General features: G+C 37.9%; 2 protein-coding genes across 2 annotated transcripts in view; both read left to right on the top strand.

Moving 5' to 3' along the window:
• LOC134745644 (protein JTB) overlaps positions 1-22,967 on the top strand; it is a 112,648-nt gene that overhangs the window by 5,300 nt on the left and 84,381 nt on the right. The window lies entirely within an intron of this gene.
• Positions 443-22,149, top strand: LOC134745546 (sphingosine kinase 1-like). The gene is made up of 3 exons (XM_063679609.1): positions 443-1,319; positions 15,391-15,490; positions 18,919-22,149. Exons 1-3 carry the CDS (start codon positions 451-453, stop codon positions 19,774-19,776), a joined length of 1,827 nt encoding a protein of 608 aa, XP_063535679.1. The 5' UTR covers positions 443-450; the 3' UTR covers positions 19,777-22,149.

Raw genomic sequence — 22,967 nt, 5'->3', positions numbered from 1 at the left:
AGAATCATACTATCTTTGTCTTACACTAGTACTAGCACCCAAACATTCTAGTACTAAAAAAAGGCAAAGGCATTGTTTATAGTTCAAATTGTTCTTAAAAGTAATGTAAAACAGATACGTCGAGTTGCAATACGATACTGTTAAACTTAGCATTTTGCTTCCGTGCATTTTTTTTAAATAAAGTCAGTATTAAAACATTTAAAACTAGAAATTTTGGGGATTATCTGATAATGGCAACACTATAATATACGACTATGTTTGAGGTAATGTTTAAACCGTCATAAACTATCGCTTAGTGCCAATTGGACTTAAGATTTCACTCAACTTATTTAGTTGGTTAACCTGTAATATGAATGTTTTAGTACGGTTCTTGTGTCTGTGACGTTTGTTTTTGTTGCTGATTGAGAGTAAGCGAATATTGTATGTAAAAAAAAGTAAAAAAAAACAGTCATGGCGGATCCGAGGCTCGAGAAGGACGTCTCAAACGGTGTAGATGAACATGCCGAATTGAAAGAGCATGTTTACCTTGAAGAAACATTCTATATTCTTTCGAAAAAAAATTCAGTGTTTCGCGTCCAACTTACGTCCAAAGGGTTAACGTTAACAAAGGAAACAGATGGGAACTCGAAAGAGCAAACGATTCTGCTGCGCGATATCGTCGGCAGCAAGTGTATGAGGAGCAAAAGACGACGACCAGGAGCAGGATCCTGCGTGTGCAGTTTCGTTAGCCAGCAGCAGCTCAAGGTCGTCGAGGAGAACAGCGGTGACCTCGACGAGAACGATATCAGCGCGTACCTGTACATCTACGCCTATATTTTGAAACGGAGCCGCCGCACTATGAAAAGGGAGAGAACAACAATAACGTTGAGGTTCAGATCGTTTGATAAGTACGAAGATAATAACAAAGAGGCGCAGAAGTGGAGATCGACAATAAAATGTCTGATAGCGGATCAGCCGATCACTTATGTTCCGCCCGCGAATGATAAGAAGTTGTTGATATTGTTGAACCCTAAGTCGGGGCCGGGGAAAGCGCGGGAGCTGTTTCAGACGAAAGTGGCACCTATTCTGCAGGAGGGAGAGATTCCGTATGATCTCCACGTGACTAAATACGCCCAGTACGCCAGGGAATTCGTCCGTACGAGGAATGTATATGGTTGGCGCGGGATCGTGGCGGTGGGCGGCGATGGCGTGTTGTTCGAAATCCTGAATGGAATGTTCGAGAGGCTGGACTGGCAGGAGGCTTTGGCTGAAGTGCCACTCGCGATCCTGCCTTGCGGCTCTGGCAATGGACTGGCCAGGACTATTTGCCATTTATACAAGTAAGTACAATTTTAAACATATATTGTTCATACGATAAAAAAAAACTACATTTACACTTTTCTGCATAAACAGGAAATCTTATAAGAATCCAATTGGATATAATATTCTACATTTTAACTTTGTTTATTATTGCCATGAAGACTTTCACTTTTGCTGACATAACTTATGTAAGAAGCAGCTTAGGTAAGACTGAAGCAAAGTAAAAATATTTTATTGTAGCCTTACATGTTTACCAGTGGTAATGGCTATAGCCATACTTGCCATATAACTTTGAGTCTTGTGATTTGTTAGTATGTCCATCACCATGGATACTATTGGTACACATCTATTATAGATAAATTAGTATGAACTACCTTAGAATATGCATTATGCAGTTTACAAATAGCCAGATAAACAACATGAAATACTATGAACATCTATGTTTATCTCATGTTTACAGAGATAATGAGCAAAGATCTTATCAGGATAAGGAAAAATAAAAGATTCGAAGAGGAAGACATCATCAGGAAATTCAGGAAAAAAACTGTTGAACTTAAATAATAACATAATATTGTCTTCGGTTACCGCGATAGTTACTCATGAAATAAAACTATGAATTATAGTGTATAACTAGCCTTATGAACCGATTTTGCATGTACAACCAGCCTTAAAGTTTGTAGTCTATGATTGTTCATTATTTTAGTATGTGGGTATTTTTGCATTTTGTAATTTTTCCTCAGTCACCCGTTGACCACGAACGCTGTAAAGAGTTCGAAACGTCGGGATGTATTATAAATTCAATATACGCGATATAATCCGTTTTCATAGTTTTATTTCTTAAATAATAACAGTTATTAAATAACTTGGATGAGGAAAATAATAAATTTGGGTTTAACAATTTTGACAATATGAAAGTAATATAATTGAAAATTAAAGTATTTAATTAATAATTTGTATAATTAATACAGTTCAGCCCAATAATATAGTTAAAAGTTATTGATAATCATGAAAAATATAAGAATACAAATACCCACCGATTGATACAACCTTCAAGAAAATCGGCCAAGTGCGAGTCGGACTCGCGCACGAAGTACGCACTTGTAACCCCTCTTTGTTGCGTGTGTCTATGGGCAAAGTTAATTGCTTACCACAGGTGATTTGTCTGCTTGTTTGCCTCCTGTATCATAAAAAAACCTCTTAGATACGTACGTATAATTTTATGATTAATATGTACCGTATCTGCAGTATAGTTCCATAAGTCTCGTGAAATAGGTATTGAAGTAGAACTGTGTCACTTTGTAAAATTGAAAAATTAAAAAAAAAATGTTTATGATATTATTTTCAAAATTGTGTGCTTTCTTAAAGTTAGACATGAGGATATCACGTATCATTTGTGGTATATTGTACAAAAACAAAATCAGCCATATCGTGTCTGGAGGAGCCCAAACTTGGTATGTTTCGAAAATTCTTTTTGGTTTAATTAAAAAAAAATGCCCGAAATGTAATGATGTGATATATTTTTAGAATCGCCTCAAAAAGCCCTTTCGTATGATACCACACTCGATAGGTTTTGGTTTTTTTTTCCATACAAAAAAAAATGTTTTACCACTCCCCCCGCCCAGCGAAATTTTTTTAGGAACTGCGGGTCAAATATTTTGTTTCGACCTCTAGTATGCGTGTGCCAAACGGCTAACCTGTACATCGATTTGCGGTATTCCTTTGAAATTGGGGTCGAGCGGCTTCCGCTATAGATCAAAAAAACTAACACAATAACAACCTACCGATTTCCCTAAGTATTTACCATCAGGGGCCCATTTCTCGAACGATATTAGACTAATATTCTTAGTCCACGAACAGTCAAATCGTATGGGTTACCATGACAACACACTAGTAATATTTGACTAATATCATTCGAGAAATGGGCCCCTGCTCATCACCAAGCATTTTCTATACAATCTTCAAGGTCATGGGAAACAACACATTTAGCGCTGATGTCAGTCACAAAACACATGAATAAGCTGTTTGTTTCTTAATGTAAGCATATTTGATTACTTGGCATGTCATTTAAATAAATAATTGAATAAATATGCTACATTGAAATTATGCTAATCTGCTTAAACTGAGCTCTATGGATTCGTAGTGTTTTTTTTAGGCCCAATTGACAGTTGAAAGGAATACTGTATAGATCATTAACTTCGTTAATATATTTCTATTATTACTTACCTTACCAACATATTGTTATTCATATAAGAAAGTTGTCTATGAATTTGAAATGAAATATGAACAATATCAATGAGAAACTTGTTGAAAAACAACACCATGTTCAAAAATATATTTGTCCATATTATATTGGTATCAGAAATACGAAACTACTTAAAAATAGGAATATGTAATTTACATAAATTATTCATCCATTTTGAGTATATATTGTTTCAGCACCATCTAGAAATTCAAGGACTTGTGAGAATGAATTCAGAATCATTTTAAAATTCTATGAAACTTATATGCTCAGCTGTGTTGTGTATATTGTTTCACATTACGTAAAAACATGTCGTTGTGTATCATTGTTATCTTGGGCAAGTCAAATGTTACAGACAACCAGATTCAACCAATTCTATTAATTAAGGCGCTCTTATAGACAAATTGTAGGTTTTTGAGGGGGTGAAGCAGACGAAGTGGTATGGTCGGGGAGCCCGAGAGGGGATTTTTGGAGTCACTCGAGCGCGTGATACCTTGCATCCTGTTGAGTACCTCCACTAAGTATGCGTCCTTAACACCGCGCAGGGAGTCAAGGACAGCCCGTCAGAATAGTAAATAAAATCGCCACCTTGAAATACTCGAGCGCGTCAGATTAAGATATGGTGCATTAATAACTTGTTACATCTGACCATTTCAGCATTCCGTAAGCAAGTGGCAGGATCACAAAGTTGCAAAAAAAATCGCGACGTCTTACTCGAGCGCGTTCGATAGTCAACTGTGGATTGTGAAATTTTTGAACGTTTTCTAATAATTTGTTAGACTATATAGTGAAAATGTTACTGTATATTATATATTTGTGATCTACTTACAAAGCCCTTTCATTTGGTACCCGACATGGTATTAAAAAAAAAGTTAAAAACTGTACTGCCGACTTTATGACGTCACAGCAACTACCCCCACCACTTTCACGCTTGTCTTGTCATCTCATATATTTGTGTTCAGAACATCAAAATACCTCCTCCCCTCCCATCACCACAACCAATACCAATAGAATCAAGCCCGGTCCACATTTGTCTGACGTGTCGTGTTGTGTTGTGAACCGGGCTTAAATCATGACCTCACCCCTCCCCTCCCTCTTCCCTCCCCCTCCCTCCTCCCTCCCCCACACTCCTTCTCCCCACCACCAGATTACATCTCGTGCATCCGCCCACTGCCAAAAGTACTTTACAGAACAAAGCTGGTGCGCCGTTCCTGCGTACCCGCATCTGCAATTCCAATACTAAAGAATATTAAAACTCCTGGAGCAGTTAGCACCGTCTCCCCTCATGCATCTTTCCCTGCGTGGTAAGATAGTGACCCGTTCGAGTTCTTCGCCGCGAGCCCCTAACGGGCTCCGGGGAGTCCGGGGCTCGTGGTGAAGGGCTCGGACTTAAGGTTGCGCATTTATACTCATTGAAATAAACATCCTATATACGTGCCTACCAAGATACATTTACCCACTTAATAAATGTCAAATGTACCGACGTGACTAAAAAATATTTAAGGGGGCGTCCATTAATTACGTGGAAGTTTTTTGAGGATTTTTGTAAATCCCACTCTCTCCCCTGGTGAGATATCGTGAGGGCCCATAGGGGAGACAGCTGACATTTGATTTTACTCCCATAAATTTTTATACCCCGGGCTTATATATGAAAATCGATTCTTTAGGAGTAAACTCCAAAAAACAGAAGCCACAAGGCCAAGTATTTTTAATTTTCTACACCTTATTCCAAAAGTATATACATATTTTACGTCAACTTGCCGCGTTTTTTTTAAATAACCGGTCAATTACCAGTTTTTTTATTGAAATCCGCGAACGAGATTTTTTGCATGTTTTTAAAGATAAATATCAAAGTTCAAAGGACGCGATGAGACAGTCAGATATGTTGTAGCAAAATGTTAGTAAGTAATTAATAACTTGTAAATATGTAAATTTTATTCATACTTAATATACTTATATTAGTACTTTGTACTAACTTACCAAACAGTTTTGCGGTTCTTATCTACTGCGTTGGGGCACGTAAAAACATGTTCAATGAAATGACGCGTAATAAAATAACTACAGAATAAATAGTAAGTACAGATTGATTCCTACCTCCTGGACTTGACTATGAGACCTGGCACAAAATAATATTTATACGTTAGTTCCTGATTAGTTTAGTTCTAACGTTTTGCGAGCCCCCATGAATGACCATGTCGGTGACATCATCTTAGTACTTTGTCATTCTGGTTGACGTAAGAAGAATGGTCATATGATGTAAACAAACCCATTTATCATTGTTTCTCCATTTAGGTACACTTATATAACGTCTACGTTTCTTTTCCTGCTATTTATAGTTGCAGTTCCTGCAAAGTTAGTGTAACTTAGAGACCGAACAATTCCAACGTACACTGATATCAGAATGGCGTCTAATTGATGTCATTCAGTTATCGTGCATTTCGCTCGTACCGTACATGTATTGGCGCGGGCGAGACGCACGATAACTAAATAAGATGATTCAAATTTCTATTCTGATGTACGTTCGAATTGGCTTGTGAAGTGTGAGTTGAGAGATAGGTAGAGGCAGGGTCACTAAAACAAAACTGTTATCAATTCATATTATGTAATGCATAACATGCGAATTTTCTCTTGTTTACGCGTGACACGCACTCATTCTCAACTTGAGGGCTGAGCGGTAAGAAAAGGCTCAAACCCAAAAAGTGTGTACCTACACATGTGTACGTGCAAAATCGGCTTGCAATGAATGAATGAATGAATGAAATCATCATGTCAACGTACTCTATGGCTCGAGATACACTTGTAAGTTTTACTTACGTAAGTAGCTAGGGACAAAGCTATTTGTTACAATGAGATAAATATATTCATCTCTCATTGTGTAGTATAGCTGTGTCCCTACTTAGGCCAGGATTACACTTGTAAGTTTTACTTACGTAAGTAGGGACCAGGGACCGGCCCGCTATCCCTTATCGGGGTTTTATAAGGGTATTGCATAAGGCTTAACTCACCATACCCTTTGCCAGACGAAACCCTTTGTTTTGCTTTTAAAAACCCTTATATAAAGCTACCACATTTGAGTAATCGGTAGCCCAAATACCCTTACAAAACCCTTATCATCCGCTCACTAACACCTTGCATATTGCTTATAAGGGTTATAGCCTTATAAAGGGCTTCCCTTTTAGCATATAAGAGTGCTAAATTAAATCGTCTACCTTGTTCATAAAGCACACATTACTTCAAATCCGAGCGATCATCGGCGGTGACGGCGGCGTTCTTTGACTAGGCACGTATTTTCTTTCCTTTTCATACACTACCGTAGATATATACCAATCCTGTCTCTTTCACGCAAAGGGAAACCTTTATAAAAAGCGCTTAAAGATAAGGGTAACCCTTATTAAGAGCTAGCCTTATTTTTGGTTAGCTTTTCGGTAAGGGTTAGTCAAAGTATGAATGGGCTTGCAGTTCAAAAGGGAAAGTCTTTCAATGTGTTAGCCGTGTTTAAGTGTCGCCCATTGAAAGGGTTTTATCGCGGAAAGGGTTGTCCGGTCCCTGGTAGGGACACAGCTATACTACAGAATGAGATATGAATATCGTTATCTCATTCTAGCAAATAGCTTTGTCCCTACTTACGTAAGTAAAACTTACAAGTGTAATCATGGCCTTACGTAAGTAAAACTTACAAGTCTATCTCGGGCCTATGGAACAGCTGTGTGTTTTCGTGCCCTGTAAGTACAATCGCACACCTAATACCCGAATCTTGACATCCTTGACTTGACCCACAAGTTTGATTGTTTACTACTTAATCTAAACTAGCTCAAGTCACGGTGTCGCTATTGGGCATTAGGCACACGGTCATTTCGATAATCTTAGTTAATTACGGAATTAAAGTAATAACATTTCGCTCCGTTGTTCAACTTTTGTAAGCAGGATTAATAGGATTATCTAAACAAGTCCCGCATTGATAATGATAAGTTAATGTTATCGTGCGACTTGGCTAGTGGCAGTAAAGAATATTGACTCGATCGAAAGTTACAATACGTTATCAGTATTAATCGATAAGAGCTATAATTACTATTATACTCAACGTAATTATCATGTGATTTTAGAGCGCATATCAGTGTTAATACTGCGTTTAGATGATTTAGCTCGGAATATATAATAGTAAGTAAACACGACCTTATTATAGCTTTAAAATGCATTTTTGAAATATAATAGGTAATAGGTGTCAAAACACGACCTTGTGTGTTAATATGTATCTTATTTTTGTTATGTTGCGACGACGAAAATATAAATATATAAAAATATATAAATATGTATTTTCTAAATATGTTCTCATGTCAGTGATGTATTATTATCTTTATGAGAGTAAATGTCTTTAAACCTAACCTAATGAATGTCCATAGTTTAGGTACTCGTGCCTATTTGAAGCACTTCGAAGATATTCATGATATGTACCTCCTTTCACCTAAACTATTAGGCGAGGATTAAATACCAGTAATTAGTAGAGAGAAACAGAGGAGATGAGCATTGAGCAGTAAAGTGATAATAAAATGATGGCGATAACGAATATCAAAATATAATTTTATACTTTTTTATAAGTAGTTGGACTATAAACAATATAACCACATACATAAATGGTAACCAGTGCTACTTAAGACATATTTGGCAAAATGGAACTCTGAGAGGATATATGGAAGGGCACCATGCAAATGTAGCAAGAAATTCCATAGAAAATATAGAAATTGATACTGCGTACAGTTGGTGTATGGTTCCAATTGGTTGACCGTACTTTAAATTCACGCAATGCAAAGTATAATATATTGGTTTTTATCATGCACGTAATATATGATTACATGTGAAACCGTGGCGGATGAATTATTAAAGGTATAAGATTTGACGCAGAAAGCTTTGATATTGCATGAGGGATTGAATAAAACTGCAGCTATATTAATGATACACATACGCTTTATTGTATGTTGCATCGTTTATAGATGTTATGTTTGCAGGGCGATAATACTAAAGTTTAATTCGACCATAGGGTTGATGACACATGTTGAATTTTATAACAAAATCTATTTAAGTAGATAGAAAATATGCAATTTTGAGACAGATTTATAGGACATACGATAGGCTTAAAAGAAAAACGTGTTATTTAAGGCACGTGCGACTGAATGTTAACCAGCTTTGAACAATATTTAATTTTATTAGCTATGTGCCATATTAAATGCAATCAAATGCGTCGTAAATGCAGCTATCAATGCATGCAAATTGAAAATAATTGCCTATGATACCATGTTTCATTACAATCAGAGGTAAGTCAATTCCGTAATCTTTCTTATTGAATTTTTATCTTATCAAATAAATATTATATCGGAATGCTTAATGGATGAGGATGTCCGTCTGAGCTTGTTTTCGTAAAGATACCATTTTCTATGGTACGGGAGCCCAAAGGGGATTTTTGTAGTTACTCGAGCGTGTCAAATTAAGATATGAGTGATATCTTTCTACCCGTGATGGAGTATACCTTAACCACTTAGCCGTATACAGTGGGCAGTAAAAAAAATCGTTAAGTAGATTGTGGATTTTGTTAGTTTTCTTAATCTGACGGATCATGTGTTTCAAACTCGTAACTATCAAGGGTAGCAAGATATCACTCATATCTTAATCTGACACGCTCGAGTAACAACAAAAAACCCCTCTTGATGGGCACCCCTACCAATAATGTATTAAAAATTATATCCGCGTTACCAAGTATTAGAAAAGTCATAGTCTCATAGGTATAGTCTTCATCTTCTCAAATGACTTTTTCGTCTAAGACGGTAATCCGTGAAACAAAAGCCATTGTCTCTTTTGTGCGAGCGGGGAGCGCCGCACGCGCCGTTGCACGCGCCAACACACAATGGCACACAAAGGCCGACAGCTCGCACAAAAGAGACTTTTGTTCAACAGATCACCGTTGTCCAAATGTCCAATTCCGTAGCCATCTGGAAGGGAAGGCTGCACTGGCATCCAAAAAACTCGGTGTGCTCAATAAAGCGAGGCGATACTTTACTCCGGAGCAAAGACTGCTGCTATATAAATCGCAAGTCAGACCCCATATGGAGTACTGCTGTCACCTTTGGGCAGGACCACCTGGATGCCAGCTTGGACCCTTCGACTCAGTCCAAAGGCGCGCTGTACGAATCGTCGACGATCCCAAACTCACAAGCGGTATTGAACCTTTATGTCTAAGGAGAGACTTCGCCTCCTTGTGTGTGTTCTACCGCTTGTACAATGGGCTGTGCTCTGAAGAATTGTTTGACATGATGCCAACGGCCGCTTTCTATCACCGCACCGCTCGCCATTGGCAGGGTGTTCATCCCCACACCCTAGCACCTAAATGGTCGCGTACTGTGCGGTTTAAGAGGAATTTCCTCCCGCGGACGCTTCGGCTGTGGAATGAGCTCCCTGCCGAGGTTTTCCCGAGGGGCTACATTATGGGGTTCTTCAAAAAAAGAGTGTACAGGTTTTTAAAGGGTCGGCAACGCGCGTGTAATATCTCTGGTGTTGCAGGCGTCCATAGGCTACGGTAACTGCTTACCATCAGGCGGGCCGTATGCTTGATTGCCATAAAAAAAAACACCGTCTTAGACGAAAAAGTCATTTGAGAAGATGAAGACTATACATCGATAATATCTTACACAAGACAACGGAGTGCGAAAATATGTGAGACGCTCTTGGGGCTCTACTCGGATTGCTATTGTCATATATTTTTGCGTGCTTCGTTGGGCAAGATAAGATACCTGCTATTGCAGATTACTGTACAAGTTTATATTATGTCTGTTTGTTCTGGGGATTTGGTTATTTTTTATCGCGAGTTGTGAGTAATCTATAGGCACCTGCTCGATAAAACGCGGTTAAAACTGGTGAAGCTTTCAGGAATAGGCAGAACTGGATTGCTTTGAAGAGTGCAATTAAGTAGTTTTATACCTAGAATATTTAATGGAATATGTTATATAATACCTACAAATTTGCATACATTTATTTGAGAACGTATTAAAAATAATTCGTATAGGTAGTTTTATAGGTTAATTATGTTTTAAAACAACAAGTGAAAGGGTAAATAAATTGGTTTCAATAAAAATACATGGCGAAATTTGCCAGGTAAATGCTTAACATGGAAAAATGAGCTATGCCAAATGTCAAACTGCAATAAATCGTAAAATAAAGCAAAAGCTTTCTAGATCCCGTTCCGTTACTAATTCTTAAATATACCTATACATTCGCATTGCGTCAATCTAAGAATACGAAACGGTCGTGAACGTCTTTCAAGTTTGTCGCTACTATTTTCTATTTCAAATTTCGTGCTGGCCTATTTCCCTTCTGACGTGGCGCCACACATATTTTGCCGTGAATCTAACACAATCTAACTTGCTTTTCCTTGTAGTGCTTCAATGCTTTAGGGCCAGTTGACCCAACCACAATTAACAGACTGATCAACGTCAAGCAGCAGAGAACTATGAAACTTCCCATTTCCCATACAATAAAATTTAGCGAACGCTAAAACGGTGACAGACGGTTTGGTGCAACCCGACCTTAGTAATTTGTTTAACTCTTGTTAAGGCAGAGTTATTTTATATTCGATGTGTAATACTGGCATTCGATTGCCTTTTTCATTTTCAAACTGTTAGCCAACATAAGGTACCTATGTGTCTGGCCAATTATTCTGAATAATGATATATTTATATTATACATTTGTAATAAATAAGATTTTAGTGTGCCAAAATCTCAACAGGATAAAACAATTCAATATGTATGTGGCTTTCATTTATCATTCGTTACTTTGCGGTTTGAGTTTTTTGCATATATACCTTTTAATAGGTAATTACGCGATTTTTTTTTTCGACAAAGTGAAAAAGTTTAATTTGCATTTATATCAAAACGTTTATTCCTATTTATTTTTATGATCTACTTGCTATTAGTAAGCAGGCCAATTCAAACTTCTTCCTTATTTTATATCTAATATGTACTACCGTTGATGGCGCTACGAAGTTTAAGCAAAAAGTTAATTATATCTAAACGTCGCTAAATGGGGGTATTCCGACTAGTTACCATCTTACCATGTAGTTGTTTCCAGTGGTAACAAATGACTTTTTTTTTCACCAGTTTCCAGTGAAAACAACTGAGAAAAACAATCTTAGTAATAGTTACCACCAACTCTGTTCGCTTCTTCTTCTTTGTGTTTGTAAAAAAATTCTCAGCTGTTACCAATGGTAACGTCGTTTGTCGTTGTCATCGTTTTTCACGTGGACCATAGCCTCAACACATCCTCATCACACATGTAACTACGTCACTATTATACCAGTATTATTTGGTCGTTGTCTGTAATGACTAATATCTGTTTAGATTAGAGGGGCCCCGTCCCCCTAATCCTGTCCTCTCCTGAGCTATGATTGCGCGTTCTCGTCACTTCCATGGAGTTTTCCTTTGCCAATGTTTATCTTATTTTGGAGATTTAAATGCTTTAGATGTGCTTTAGAGAGAAATCGTTAAGTTTAAGGAGCAATTCGACGACGTATGATGTTTGTTGGAATTCAAAATTTAAGTCAACGGCACTTGGGCATGAATGCATATCGACGTTAATTGTATTTAGTTTTTATAATAACATATTTATATTTTAAATATTCTACCATCGTTCACATAAACGTATAATATTCGCCGATGATCAGTTAAGAATTTTGCTGTTATTCGACAAAAGTGGTTTATTTTGAAAAGGGAAAGCAAATTGCAAAGAAGCCATAGGGTTGACGACCCTCGGTATAATATTGCCAATAATTCAATGCCTATAAAACAATGTCAATTGCTAATGATGAAGCAATCAATTACTCGGTTGAAATATAAAGACGCAACAATGATGGACATTGACAGCATTACTATAGGTATAGACTATTGACGAGTATGGTAAAGATTAATTTTTATCTCTATACAAAGTTGCGTTTCTCACTATTGCTGTAGATATATTACCTATGGCGCTCCTATATATTTTTTATACTACGTCGGTGGCTAACAAGCATACGGCCCGCCTGATGTTAAGCAGTCTCCGTAGCCTATGTACGCCTGCAACTCCAGAGGAGTTACATGCGCGTTGCCGACCCTAACACTCCTCTCCCTCGGCAGGAACACAACACTATTAGTAGGGTCTAGTGTTATTTGGCTGCGGTTTTCTGTAAGATGGAGGTACCTCCCCAGTTGGGCTCTGCACTAGATCTGGAATGGCATCCGCTGTCCTGTGCCCTACAACACAAAGCGAGATGTCATTCACAGTGCCCATACCTCTCTTTTGGACGTAGTTTAAGGACATACCCGGGTCCAATTGCTACATTTTTTTACATCTGGACTCCACGAAACAATCAAAGGGCCTACCGCGAACATCAAGTTCGCAAATTTCAAAAACCTTTCTCTTTTACTCCAATTAAGGTGTAATTAGAGTGACAGAGATAGTTGCCCGAAATTAACGAACTTCGATTTTCTGACTGACTTAATCCGCGATTTCAATTCAAGAAAGCTTTTATAACTTAAATACTTATTGTGTTTTGGGTTCATATCTTTTATCTAAATATGCCTACATTACTGTTGCTGACATTGACACGGAGGCGCTTGCTTTGATAACCTATCAACAGTATCAACACCTTAATTAATAACAGATAATGATCCGGTTAATCGATATTATATGTTTGGTTATTTCATGTTAGAATGCACATCCGGCTCAAAATCCTATTTTTTTGGCCAATAATTACTAACTAATTATAATTATCACGCCTAATCATACACGAAACTGATTTGCCATGACTTTAATTGCTTATTGGTTAAGTATGGTAACATTGGTAACTGATGATAGTGATGCAAAATTGTATGATGCTAAGTCGAATTAAAAATGTGAATTTTGTCCAACAACTTGTTTCAATTACATAAAAATAGTTGAAATAGTCTTCCCGGTCGCTTTAAATAAAACCCGAAACGCTGAAAATAAAACATAGAGGTTGTCTATTGTGGGCCCTAATATAGCTGGCTGGGCTAAACTTGTCTTCGAATACCTGACACTTGGTTACTGATTAAAATGGATTAAAGGGAAAATTCAATGACTGAATGCATTTCGCCCTTCCATTGTTATCAATCTGATTACTTAGATGTTCAAAGTTATATATCGCACCAGCTCAATAATTGGGTCGCTAAAATATTTCCAAAGCAATTAGCCATAACGACGTAAAGGAAACTTACCTTGTTAACATAAAACCTGATTGACTAGTTAGTGGATTACCATGCAGGTAAAGGCAAACGCCATTAGTATCTATCACCTTTGCTAATTGATCCTTGGAATCTTGACCTTTGCAGTATTACTGTCAAATTATTTTGTTTTCCTACTCAAATATAAGCATAAAAACAGTTGTTACGGCAAAATATCTATAAGTTAGAGACAATATTACGTGCATAAATTACCCGTCGAAACAAAGAAAAATCTTTTTAAAAAGCCGGTTAGGTTTTTGGTTAAGTTAAAATCCGAATTTGGCGTCAAAAAACGGGACATGGCTTTGCCAATGCCTGACGGGCCATACAAGCGCATACGTAAAAACCTGGCTCGATCGAAACGTAAAATTGTAAGCTATAAATGTCACACTCCTCCACATATGTAAAAGTGATCAATAAAACCGTAAACATATCTTGACTTCCGGCAATATATCAATGGTTCCACATTGGCCTATAGTGGCAGATTGTATCTCATTCTGGCGAATTGTCCTATTACGCTCGTGCGCTTTATACTATAACTACTATAAGTGCACCTTTGTTTATAATTAGACGTTGAACTCTGTGTAATGACCACATCCAGCTGTTTAACATTAATCGTTCTCCTTCTTCTTATCATATAAGCATGACACGTTAAAATAGCTCCCGTTTGAAAGAACTATGATCGTATGAAATAAACATACAGTATGTTATGTACGAAAAACACAATTTTTGAGAGGCAAATCGTAGGTATGTGTACTTCTGATCGTCATAACTGTGAAACTTGAGTCATCATCATCTTGCTCTACACTTCTACCCGGCTGTTATGTTTTTAGGGTTCCGTACCCAAAGGGTAAAAACGGGACCCAATTACTAAGACTTCACTATCCGTCTGTCTGTCACCAGGCTGTATTATCTCATGAACCGTGACAGCTAGACAGTTGAAATTTTCACAGGTGATGTATTTCTGTTGCCGCTATAACAACAAATACTAAAAAGTACGGAACCCTCGGTGCGCGAGTCCGACTCGCACTTGGCCGGTTTTGTTGTGTTGCGTACTATTTTATGTTATGACGATATTCGTATGGATTTCACACGAAACTGTCGCGAGATTTTGCGTGAAAGCAGCAATATTGTGATTGTATCGCTACAGCACTTTGCCTCTATTGCGTATTGCAATATAGCTAATACGGCAAACGGCCAAAAGTAAGTGTGAGGACGGTACGACTACTTCTGTGCGATTTTCTTTTCGTAATGGACCTCTCGGATACAAATGATACAATGAATTCTGTCGATCGATCAAATACTAACGTTATTTTACACAGAAAATCACACGCACGTCTCGCATCGTAAATGGGGCTTTATTTTCTGCCTCCAAAAATGTCACGAATTATTTTTTTGGTATAACATTAAGTGTTGTTTTGAATTTCCCTTGCGATCGCAAAAGGCGCTACAAAAGAGCAATGGAACCCTGTCATTATTATGGAAATGTCCATAAATATTACCCTTTCTTCATTACCTATATTTAGTGTACTCTACAAGTTTACCTACTGTTCTTACATTTGATTTATAACACATTTATTACATTGTTTCAGCGAACCGTACATTCCTCAGAACCTGACCGGGATGGCCATGGCCCTGTCTCGGGGGAAATCGGCGCCTATGGACGTCGTTCGAGTAGAAACTAAGACACAAGTAAGTACAACTTTTCTCTTAGTGATTAACCGCAGGCATTATGGAAACGCATTGTCGTTGATGCTTTAGGCCTGTTAGGCGAGAGAGCGACAAATTATCGACTATTTTCTTTTGCAAAAATCGTACGTATAAGATAGATGTAGATCCGGTATGATATAACTAAAAGAGATGTATATAATAGGTATCTATTAATCGTTGATCGCTGACAAATTTTCACGAGTTGACTGCTGGTATTTTTTCTAAGAGAAAACAATCGCACGCAAAAGAACGATGCGCTTATCGTTTCTCGCTGATCGCCACCGTTGAGCGAGTGTGGATTCAAAAACCATTTTCATGCGTTAAGAAAAAAAATCGCAACAGGATTTTACATATTGAGTAAAAAGCAAAACACTCACTTTACTTTGTCTCGATAGTGTAGAAGTAAAGGTATTATAAATCGCGCACTAAGAGAGAGCTGCCTGTTTAATAACAGTGTCACCTGGAGGGCTAATTAACGTTGTGCTAGCTACAATTAAGATATGCGGTTTGCGGTTAATTGTTTCTTACCGTGTAGAACTAGTTCAAATATGTTAACAATTATATGAAATACAAGGTTGATGAATGTTGTTAATTGTTATATACATATACAGGTGTTTTACTTAAATGGAGGCTGTAAGAATTGTAAGAAATCTAAGAATATAACACTGAGACAAATTTTTGTCAAAATTTACATATTACTTACTGGTTCAGCCAAATAAAACGACGTTTAATTTTTTTGTTGAAATTCAAACCTAGTGTCTGACCGTTTTCTTCTTTCTTCGTTAAGTAAAAAGGCATGGGTAGCTAAATAAGAAGTGAAACTAAGTTAACTATATTGCAATCGGAAAAACGCTGAGATGAAATGAGGAAGACAAGAATGAGGAATAATTATATGTGGCTTTCCATCGCAGGAGGATCTTTATGCTTCATCTGCATGCTTATTGCAAAATAAAGAAGTTTCTATCAGAATTTCTGTTGGAATTTCAGATGGAAACGTCGCACCTGAAGCATAAGGTAAGGACCCTTCTGTGATGATGAAAAGCCATATATCCTTACTAAAAGTCTGATCCCAAGATACTCCTGTTATTACATAACGGTACGGCACTAGTCCATTCAAATTGCCTCACGTGCATCCAATTGAAGTGTTATTACGTGTAAGATCCTCATAAACTCCTTGTAAGACAAGGACTTGTTATAGACTTAATCCTGTCGTAGATAAAAGTTACCCGAAAAGTACATGAAATCGACGCGTCCCTAAACCAAATATAATTAATATGTTTATCATGACATACACAAAAATTAACAAAAATATTTCGATTCATTAAATATGAAACGGGATAGGTACCTATTTTTCATTCCAGTATGACACTGCCATTTAAGCTGGTAAAAGTTTGTTAGTTCTACGCGGATAAAGTTTACAAAGTCAATTGCTAAAAGTCAAACACTAGATTAAATGCGTTCATCTTAATCGTGTAATCTTATCGTTCATCGTTTACACGGGTTAATTATGATTTATGTGGAATGACGGTCGTAAAACAGGTTCGGATTAATCCCTGCAGCTTCTTTTCGCCATCGCCCTACGCGAAAACATTACCATCCTCACCACTTAGATGGTTGGCAGTCCTCAACTGTGCGTTTCTCTAGAAACTTCCTGCCTCGCACAGCTAAACTGTGGAATGAACTGTCGCCTGCGGTATTTCCGGACCGATATGACCTTCAAACCTTCAAGAAAAGAGCGTATTCCCATCTTAAAGGCCGGCAACGCACTTACAACCCCTCTGGTGTTGCGGGTGTCCATGGGCGGCGGTAATCGCTTTCCATCAGGTGATCCGTCTGCTCGTTTGCCCCCTATTTCATAAAAAAAAAAAAAAAAAAAAGTTTGTTAAGCATTAAGATCATAGGATCATTCATAGTCGTCTTGAAATATGGTTGTTACACGCTATTGTCAGATATGGTTACACTATTCAATTTAGTCCATTGAAATGGTACATTTTGCCTTGCATGAAATCGGGCAGTTCTGTTTTTTTTTTATGTTCTATGCGATGAAGTGGTTATGGCAAATCCGAGTTTTAGACCTCGGAAACCCGACGGGTCATTGTCAAATTTTTGAAAAACCTCTAAATTTTCTGACTTTTTTTAGTTTATGCCAATTTTTACCAATAAGGCCCAATTTTACGGCAAATGTCACTATGAACACTTTAAAGAAGACTAAATTATCAACAAAGTATGTTGAAGTGAGAAGGCAATACACCAAATTGTTTGTAAGATACAGCTGTTCAAAGATTTCCAAAAAAATTTTTTTTTTACGTTTTTTTAAGTTTCGTCAATGTGGTCAACTATGGACCGACTTTACGTCACAACTCCACATACGTTATTAAAGTACACATCATTCGCAACAGAATGAGACCAATTTGGTCTATTAGGACCTGATAGTTCTTTAGATACAGCTGTTCCAAGTTGCTGAGGTGAGTAAACAAATTAATATAAGGGTTTGTAAAATGAAATGCGACATAAGAAATAAGTATTATAATTTACAAAAAACCGGCCAAGTGTGAGTTGGACTCGCGCACGAAGGGTTCGACTTCGTGTCCGCCAAATCTTAATTTAGGTAAGGTAAGGTGGGGTAAGACTAGCATAGTTTATTTTGCTCGTGGCAAGACAAACAGTGTGAGGATTCCATACAAGTGATATCCTGGTGACGCTTTACTTACGTAGGCGAACACTCGCGAACACGAACCAAAGCGGCGCGGCACGGGGTGAATCAATCCTTTGATACCTATAGAAGTGTCCTCTACGTGGGCGATCTCGTTGCGAACGCGAACGCCGTGGGCCCGCCGCGCCGCTTCGCGTTCGCGAGTTGTTCGCTTACATAAGACGCTGCGTTACCCCACCTTACCTATTGTTCACGCGGAGTTACCCACTGGTGTTAAGTTGGTTACTGAGTCATTTTGGAGAAAGCCTTAATCAATAACCAATAAACTTCGTACCTACGTAACAAAACTTATACATATAGTATTTCATTTCTGACCAATATTATCCAATGCGCTGATGCAATATTAATACATCATCTTCCTCGCGTTATCCCGGCTCATGGGAGCCTGGGGTACGCTTGACAAGTAATCCCAAGAATTGACGTAGGCTTTAGTTTTTACGGAAGCGACTGCCATCTGACCTTCCAACCCAGAGGGGGAACTAGGCCTTGTTAGGATTAGTCCGGTTTCCTCACGATGTTTTCCTTCACCGAAAAGCGACTGGTAGATAAATATCAAATGATGTTTCGTACATAAGTTCCGAAAAACTCATTGGTACGAGCCGGGGTTTGCAATATTAATACACAGTCGTAAAAACCCACGAGGCGGATTTTCCTTTTAAGTACGTGGTTCTATCTAATTGTATGTTTTCTATTCCAGATTATGTTCTCCTTCCTATCGGTCGGGTGGGGCTTTCTATCGGACATCGACATCGAGAGCGAGCGGTTACGGGCCATCGGCGGGCAGAGGTTCGCGCTCTGGGCGCTCGCCAGGATCGTAGGGCTTCGGCTGTACAAAGGCACAGTCAGCTACGCGCTTATCAAAGACATTAGTAACCTTCCCAAGCCTAAACAGCCCCTAGTCCTCAGCCACAGTATCAGTCAGGACGGAGCGTTAGATTCGCCTGAAGCAGAAGCCTTCATCGATTGCGACGAGCAAGACTCTAATGTCTGGACGAGCTCCGCGGGCGGACCGGGCCGACACCAACGCGTAGACTCCTGGTATTCCGTCAACTCCCGCCGCAGCGCGTTCTACAGCACACGAGGCTCCGAGTACCACAGCGTGACTAGTGCCGGCTCCGAAATGCGATCACCCGTCCACGCGTGCATGCACGGCCCCGCGCCCCATCTACCGGCGCTCATGTCCCAGCTCCCCGCACACTGGACGCACGAACACGGAGAATTCGTCATGGTACACGTTTCTTACCAAGCGTACATCGGCGAGGATCTGCTCTTCGCGCCGCGTTCGCAGCTTTCAGACGGAGTGATGTGGATGCTCATCATCAAAGCCGGTATATCTCGATCTCAGCTGCTGTCGTTCCTACTGGGCATTAACAATGGCAACCACGCGGAGAGCAACAACGAATACATAAAGCTGATCCCTGTGAGTGCGTTCAGGATTGTACCGGAAGGTCCGGGCGGCACGCTCACGGTGGACGGCGAGCTGGTCGAGTACGGGCCCATCCAGGCCGAGGTGTTCCCCAACATAGTCAACGTCCTCGTCCCCGACCTCAAATAACACCACAAGTATTAGCTACTTAAGCGGATTGAAAATGACTGATTTTAGTTACCTTAAACTACTTAACCGAGCCGCGGTTGTCGACGCTGAGGCTCTCGCGGCAAGTATTCGTTGATGGTTGTGTTAAGAAAATGTCTAAATTCCACACCAAAGCCTTTATTTCAATACGGACATTCCAAGAACATTAGTGATTTAGTTTTAAAGTACGCATAAAAAATTGGTTCCACGGCTATATGTGATAATTTTTTGCATGTATCGCTTGTTAACAATTGCAACTAGTCAATGTTTTCGAATCTTCGAAAGTAAGTGCCAAAAGACGCGCACTCTAAATATTTTACTTGTGCAACTTTCTATGGAATTGATATACAAGTATGCTCAAGATTTTTTATTGTTGCATAATGAGCAATCGATAAGCTAATGAAGTGAACTGCAATAATGGAAAGACGTCCATCGTAATTATCTCTCATTCCATTCCAAGTTTGATTTCAACAAGGACCAATTTATTCGTATTGTATAAATAATGTGTTTTATACAATTAATTACATGTAATGTTTACTTGCCTTTTTGTAGATTTTTATGTTGTTTAAGACCTAATTAAATAATTAGTGCAATGGTTTGGGTTGGGATGTTTGGGAATACTTAATTTGTATTAGGTTTGTTAAGTGTAATTTAAACTATTGTAATGTTTAAAACTTTCTGTGATAATAATTAATTCTGCCATAATTATTTATTTCAATCGATCTGATCGATTACAAGTTGTGGTGACAGCAGCGGGGAGACCCACCCCAGCTAGACGCCTAATTTAATTTATAATTAATTCATATTACAAATTATTGGAGGGTTTAGTATTAATTTTTAAAACCTAAGTGTAAGCGCAAATGTATTAAATATTAGACCTATTAATTATGCCTATACTTACTTTTTGTTATTTTTGTAGTTTAATCAGCTTTTCTTATTGCCACAAATAAAATCTTCTTTTTAAATACTTTTTATATTAAAAGTAATCAAAGTATGTCTGTATTGTTCTTGCTGAATTAAATATAAGAAACATTTTTTTTTGAACGGGTAACACTTTATTTACATACAAGATATAAACAGTGGTACTACGTAAACGAAATTAATAACTAGCTTAAACCAAAAATAGGCCCTTGAGGCATTGTACCAAGGATGCTGGCGGCATTTCCCCGCTGTATCGCAATGCTGATACGTTGTGCGAGGAAGCCGCCAGCTCTTCGGTCACCAGTTACGTCAACCAGACGCTTCGCGATTTCTGCAAACAAACATTAATTGATGAACTTAGATTCATTTCTTTACAAAGTACCAAAAAATTTTTGTAAGTTTTATAAAAGCAGCTTAAGCATTTCTTGATACATTTCCGTAGAAACTTATAAGCACTGTTAATTCACTAAGTATTTTTGTTATGTTTTTCCATTCTACATTCTATTCCTCATGATTTTAAGCAATGTTTAACATAAGGATGTATATTATAAGTAGAGTATGAAGTAAATAAATGGGTTTTAAGAATCTAGTACAAATACAAATCTGCTAGGTACTATAGCGAAAAATGCATAATGCTTAATTCTGGGATCTCCGTTTACTGATCCTCTTGCCAACTATTATGTTATCCTTATGTCATTATCAATAAGGACTATTATTTGGAAAGGAAGCAGACTAAGCTCAATGTATGTATTTTTGAAAATTATGACAAGCCAAGTTTTAATGAAATAATAATTTAAGGCTTAATATCATTAGATTTTTATAAGAAATAAAATAATTCAATTCCAAGGTATGTTAAAGAAATTATACTGCTAAAATGGTAAATGAACCTTTTTTTTAAATGAAATTTGAAAACTTGATTCTTTAAATCTGTACATTCTTGGGCTCATTCTACTCAGAATCGACAGCATTCTCCATCCTGCCATTAAAAAAAGATGTCACAAAATGTCCATTCCATTACGTCACGTTTTAATGTGAACAAATTTTTCACGTATATGTGCGTGACGTAGTGGAATGTACAATTTCATACAAATTTTTGGAACATTCTTTTTATCATCAGGATTCAATATGCTAGTGATTCCGAGTTAAAAGAACCCAAAAACACCAGGATCTGTGAGAATCAGGTTTTCAATATTTATTTTAGAAAACGCCCAAATGGGGTTTGTTCATCCGGAACTATGGATGATTGGTATCCAAACGAATTGGGAATACAAGACCAAAGTCATGTTGACTTTGAATAGCAATTTCTCTAGTAAAGAAATATCATTTAATTGTTATTAATCAAGAATTTTAAACACCATCGGATTTTGTGAACAAATGTTATTCAAATTCCAAGTTTATGAAACTGTTGTCAATAAATTATTATTCAAAACTAAATTTCTGAATTTTCTTTAAGTACTCTTGATTTGACGTGTAGTCTCATCCGCTATCCGCTAATACCCGGTTAAACAGACGATTTAGTTCTAACAATTTCTAGCCTCTCTGTTATTAATCTAGGGACTTATACCACACAAGACTACAAATGTCATCAAAATCGGCTCAGTCGTTTAGGGAGTTTTGTTTACAGCGCCATCTACCGAGTCATGTTTTTGGATCATAATAGTCCCTGAACCCTCCCAATCAAATCATTTTTTTACACGTCACACTTATGGCCGTGATACACGAGGCTAGTTTTTCAAGCCAGGATAGTAAGCTAGTGCGTATATCTTCGTGTATACAAAACTAGCTTATTTCCAGGCTAATAAGCTAGTTAGTGCTGAAGCCAGGATAGTTTTTAATAGCTTGCTGTTCTATTTTTTCAGCTAGTAGCGCCCCCCGCCCACCACGTATTTTGCTGTACTGGCTTGTGTACTAGCCTCGTGTATCTCGACCATTAGGGGGTGAGAGGTCAAGAAAATGTGACACGTGACAAGGAGAGGGGTAGTCACAAACATTGTGACCTCACTTTAACTTTATCTGTAACGACTTTGGTCATGGGTGGACTGAGAACACCTAATAATGTCAGTCGAAACGACATTGTGCTAAACTACCCACATAAAAAATAAAATTAGAGGAAATTACCAAGTTTGTTAGAAAGACTGCTTCAGTATTACCTCAGGTTTTGATACTTACCGATTAATACAAAATGACTTTAATGATCTATCCCAAAACGTGTAGTGTACAGACTGCACACTACAAATAACATCTGCAGTAAC

This window comes from Cydia strobilella, chromosome 11 (assembly GCF_947568885.1).
Source record: "Cydia strobilella chromosome 11, ilCydStro3.1, whole genome shotgun sequence".
Lineage (NCBI taxonomy): Eukaryota > Metazoa > Arthropoda > Insecta > Lepidoptera > Tortricidae > Cydia > Cydia strobilella.
Note: the sequence above shows the minus strand (reverse complement) of the source record. Positions and strands in the feature narration are given on the sequence as shown.

Coding starts and splice junctions, on each gene's coding strand:
- LOC134745546 (XM_063679609.1), top strand. CDS start 451: ATGGCGGATCCGAGGCTCGAGAAGGACGTCTCAAACGGTGTAGATGAA. Junction 1,320..15,390: donor ACTATTTGCCATTTATACAA/GTAAGTACAATT, acceptor ACATTGTTTCAG/CGAACCGTACATTCCTCAGA. Junction 15,491..18,918: donor GAGTAGAAACTAAGACACAA/GTAAGTACAACT, acceptor TTTCTATTCCAG/ATTATGTTCTCCTTCCTATC.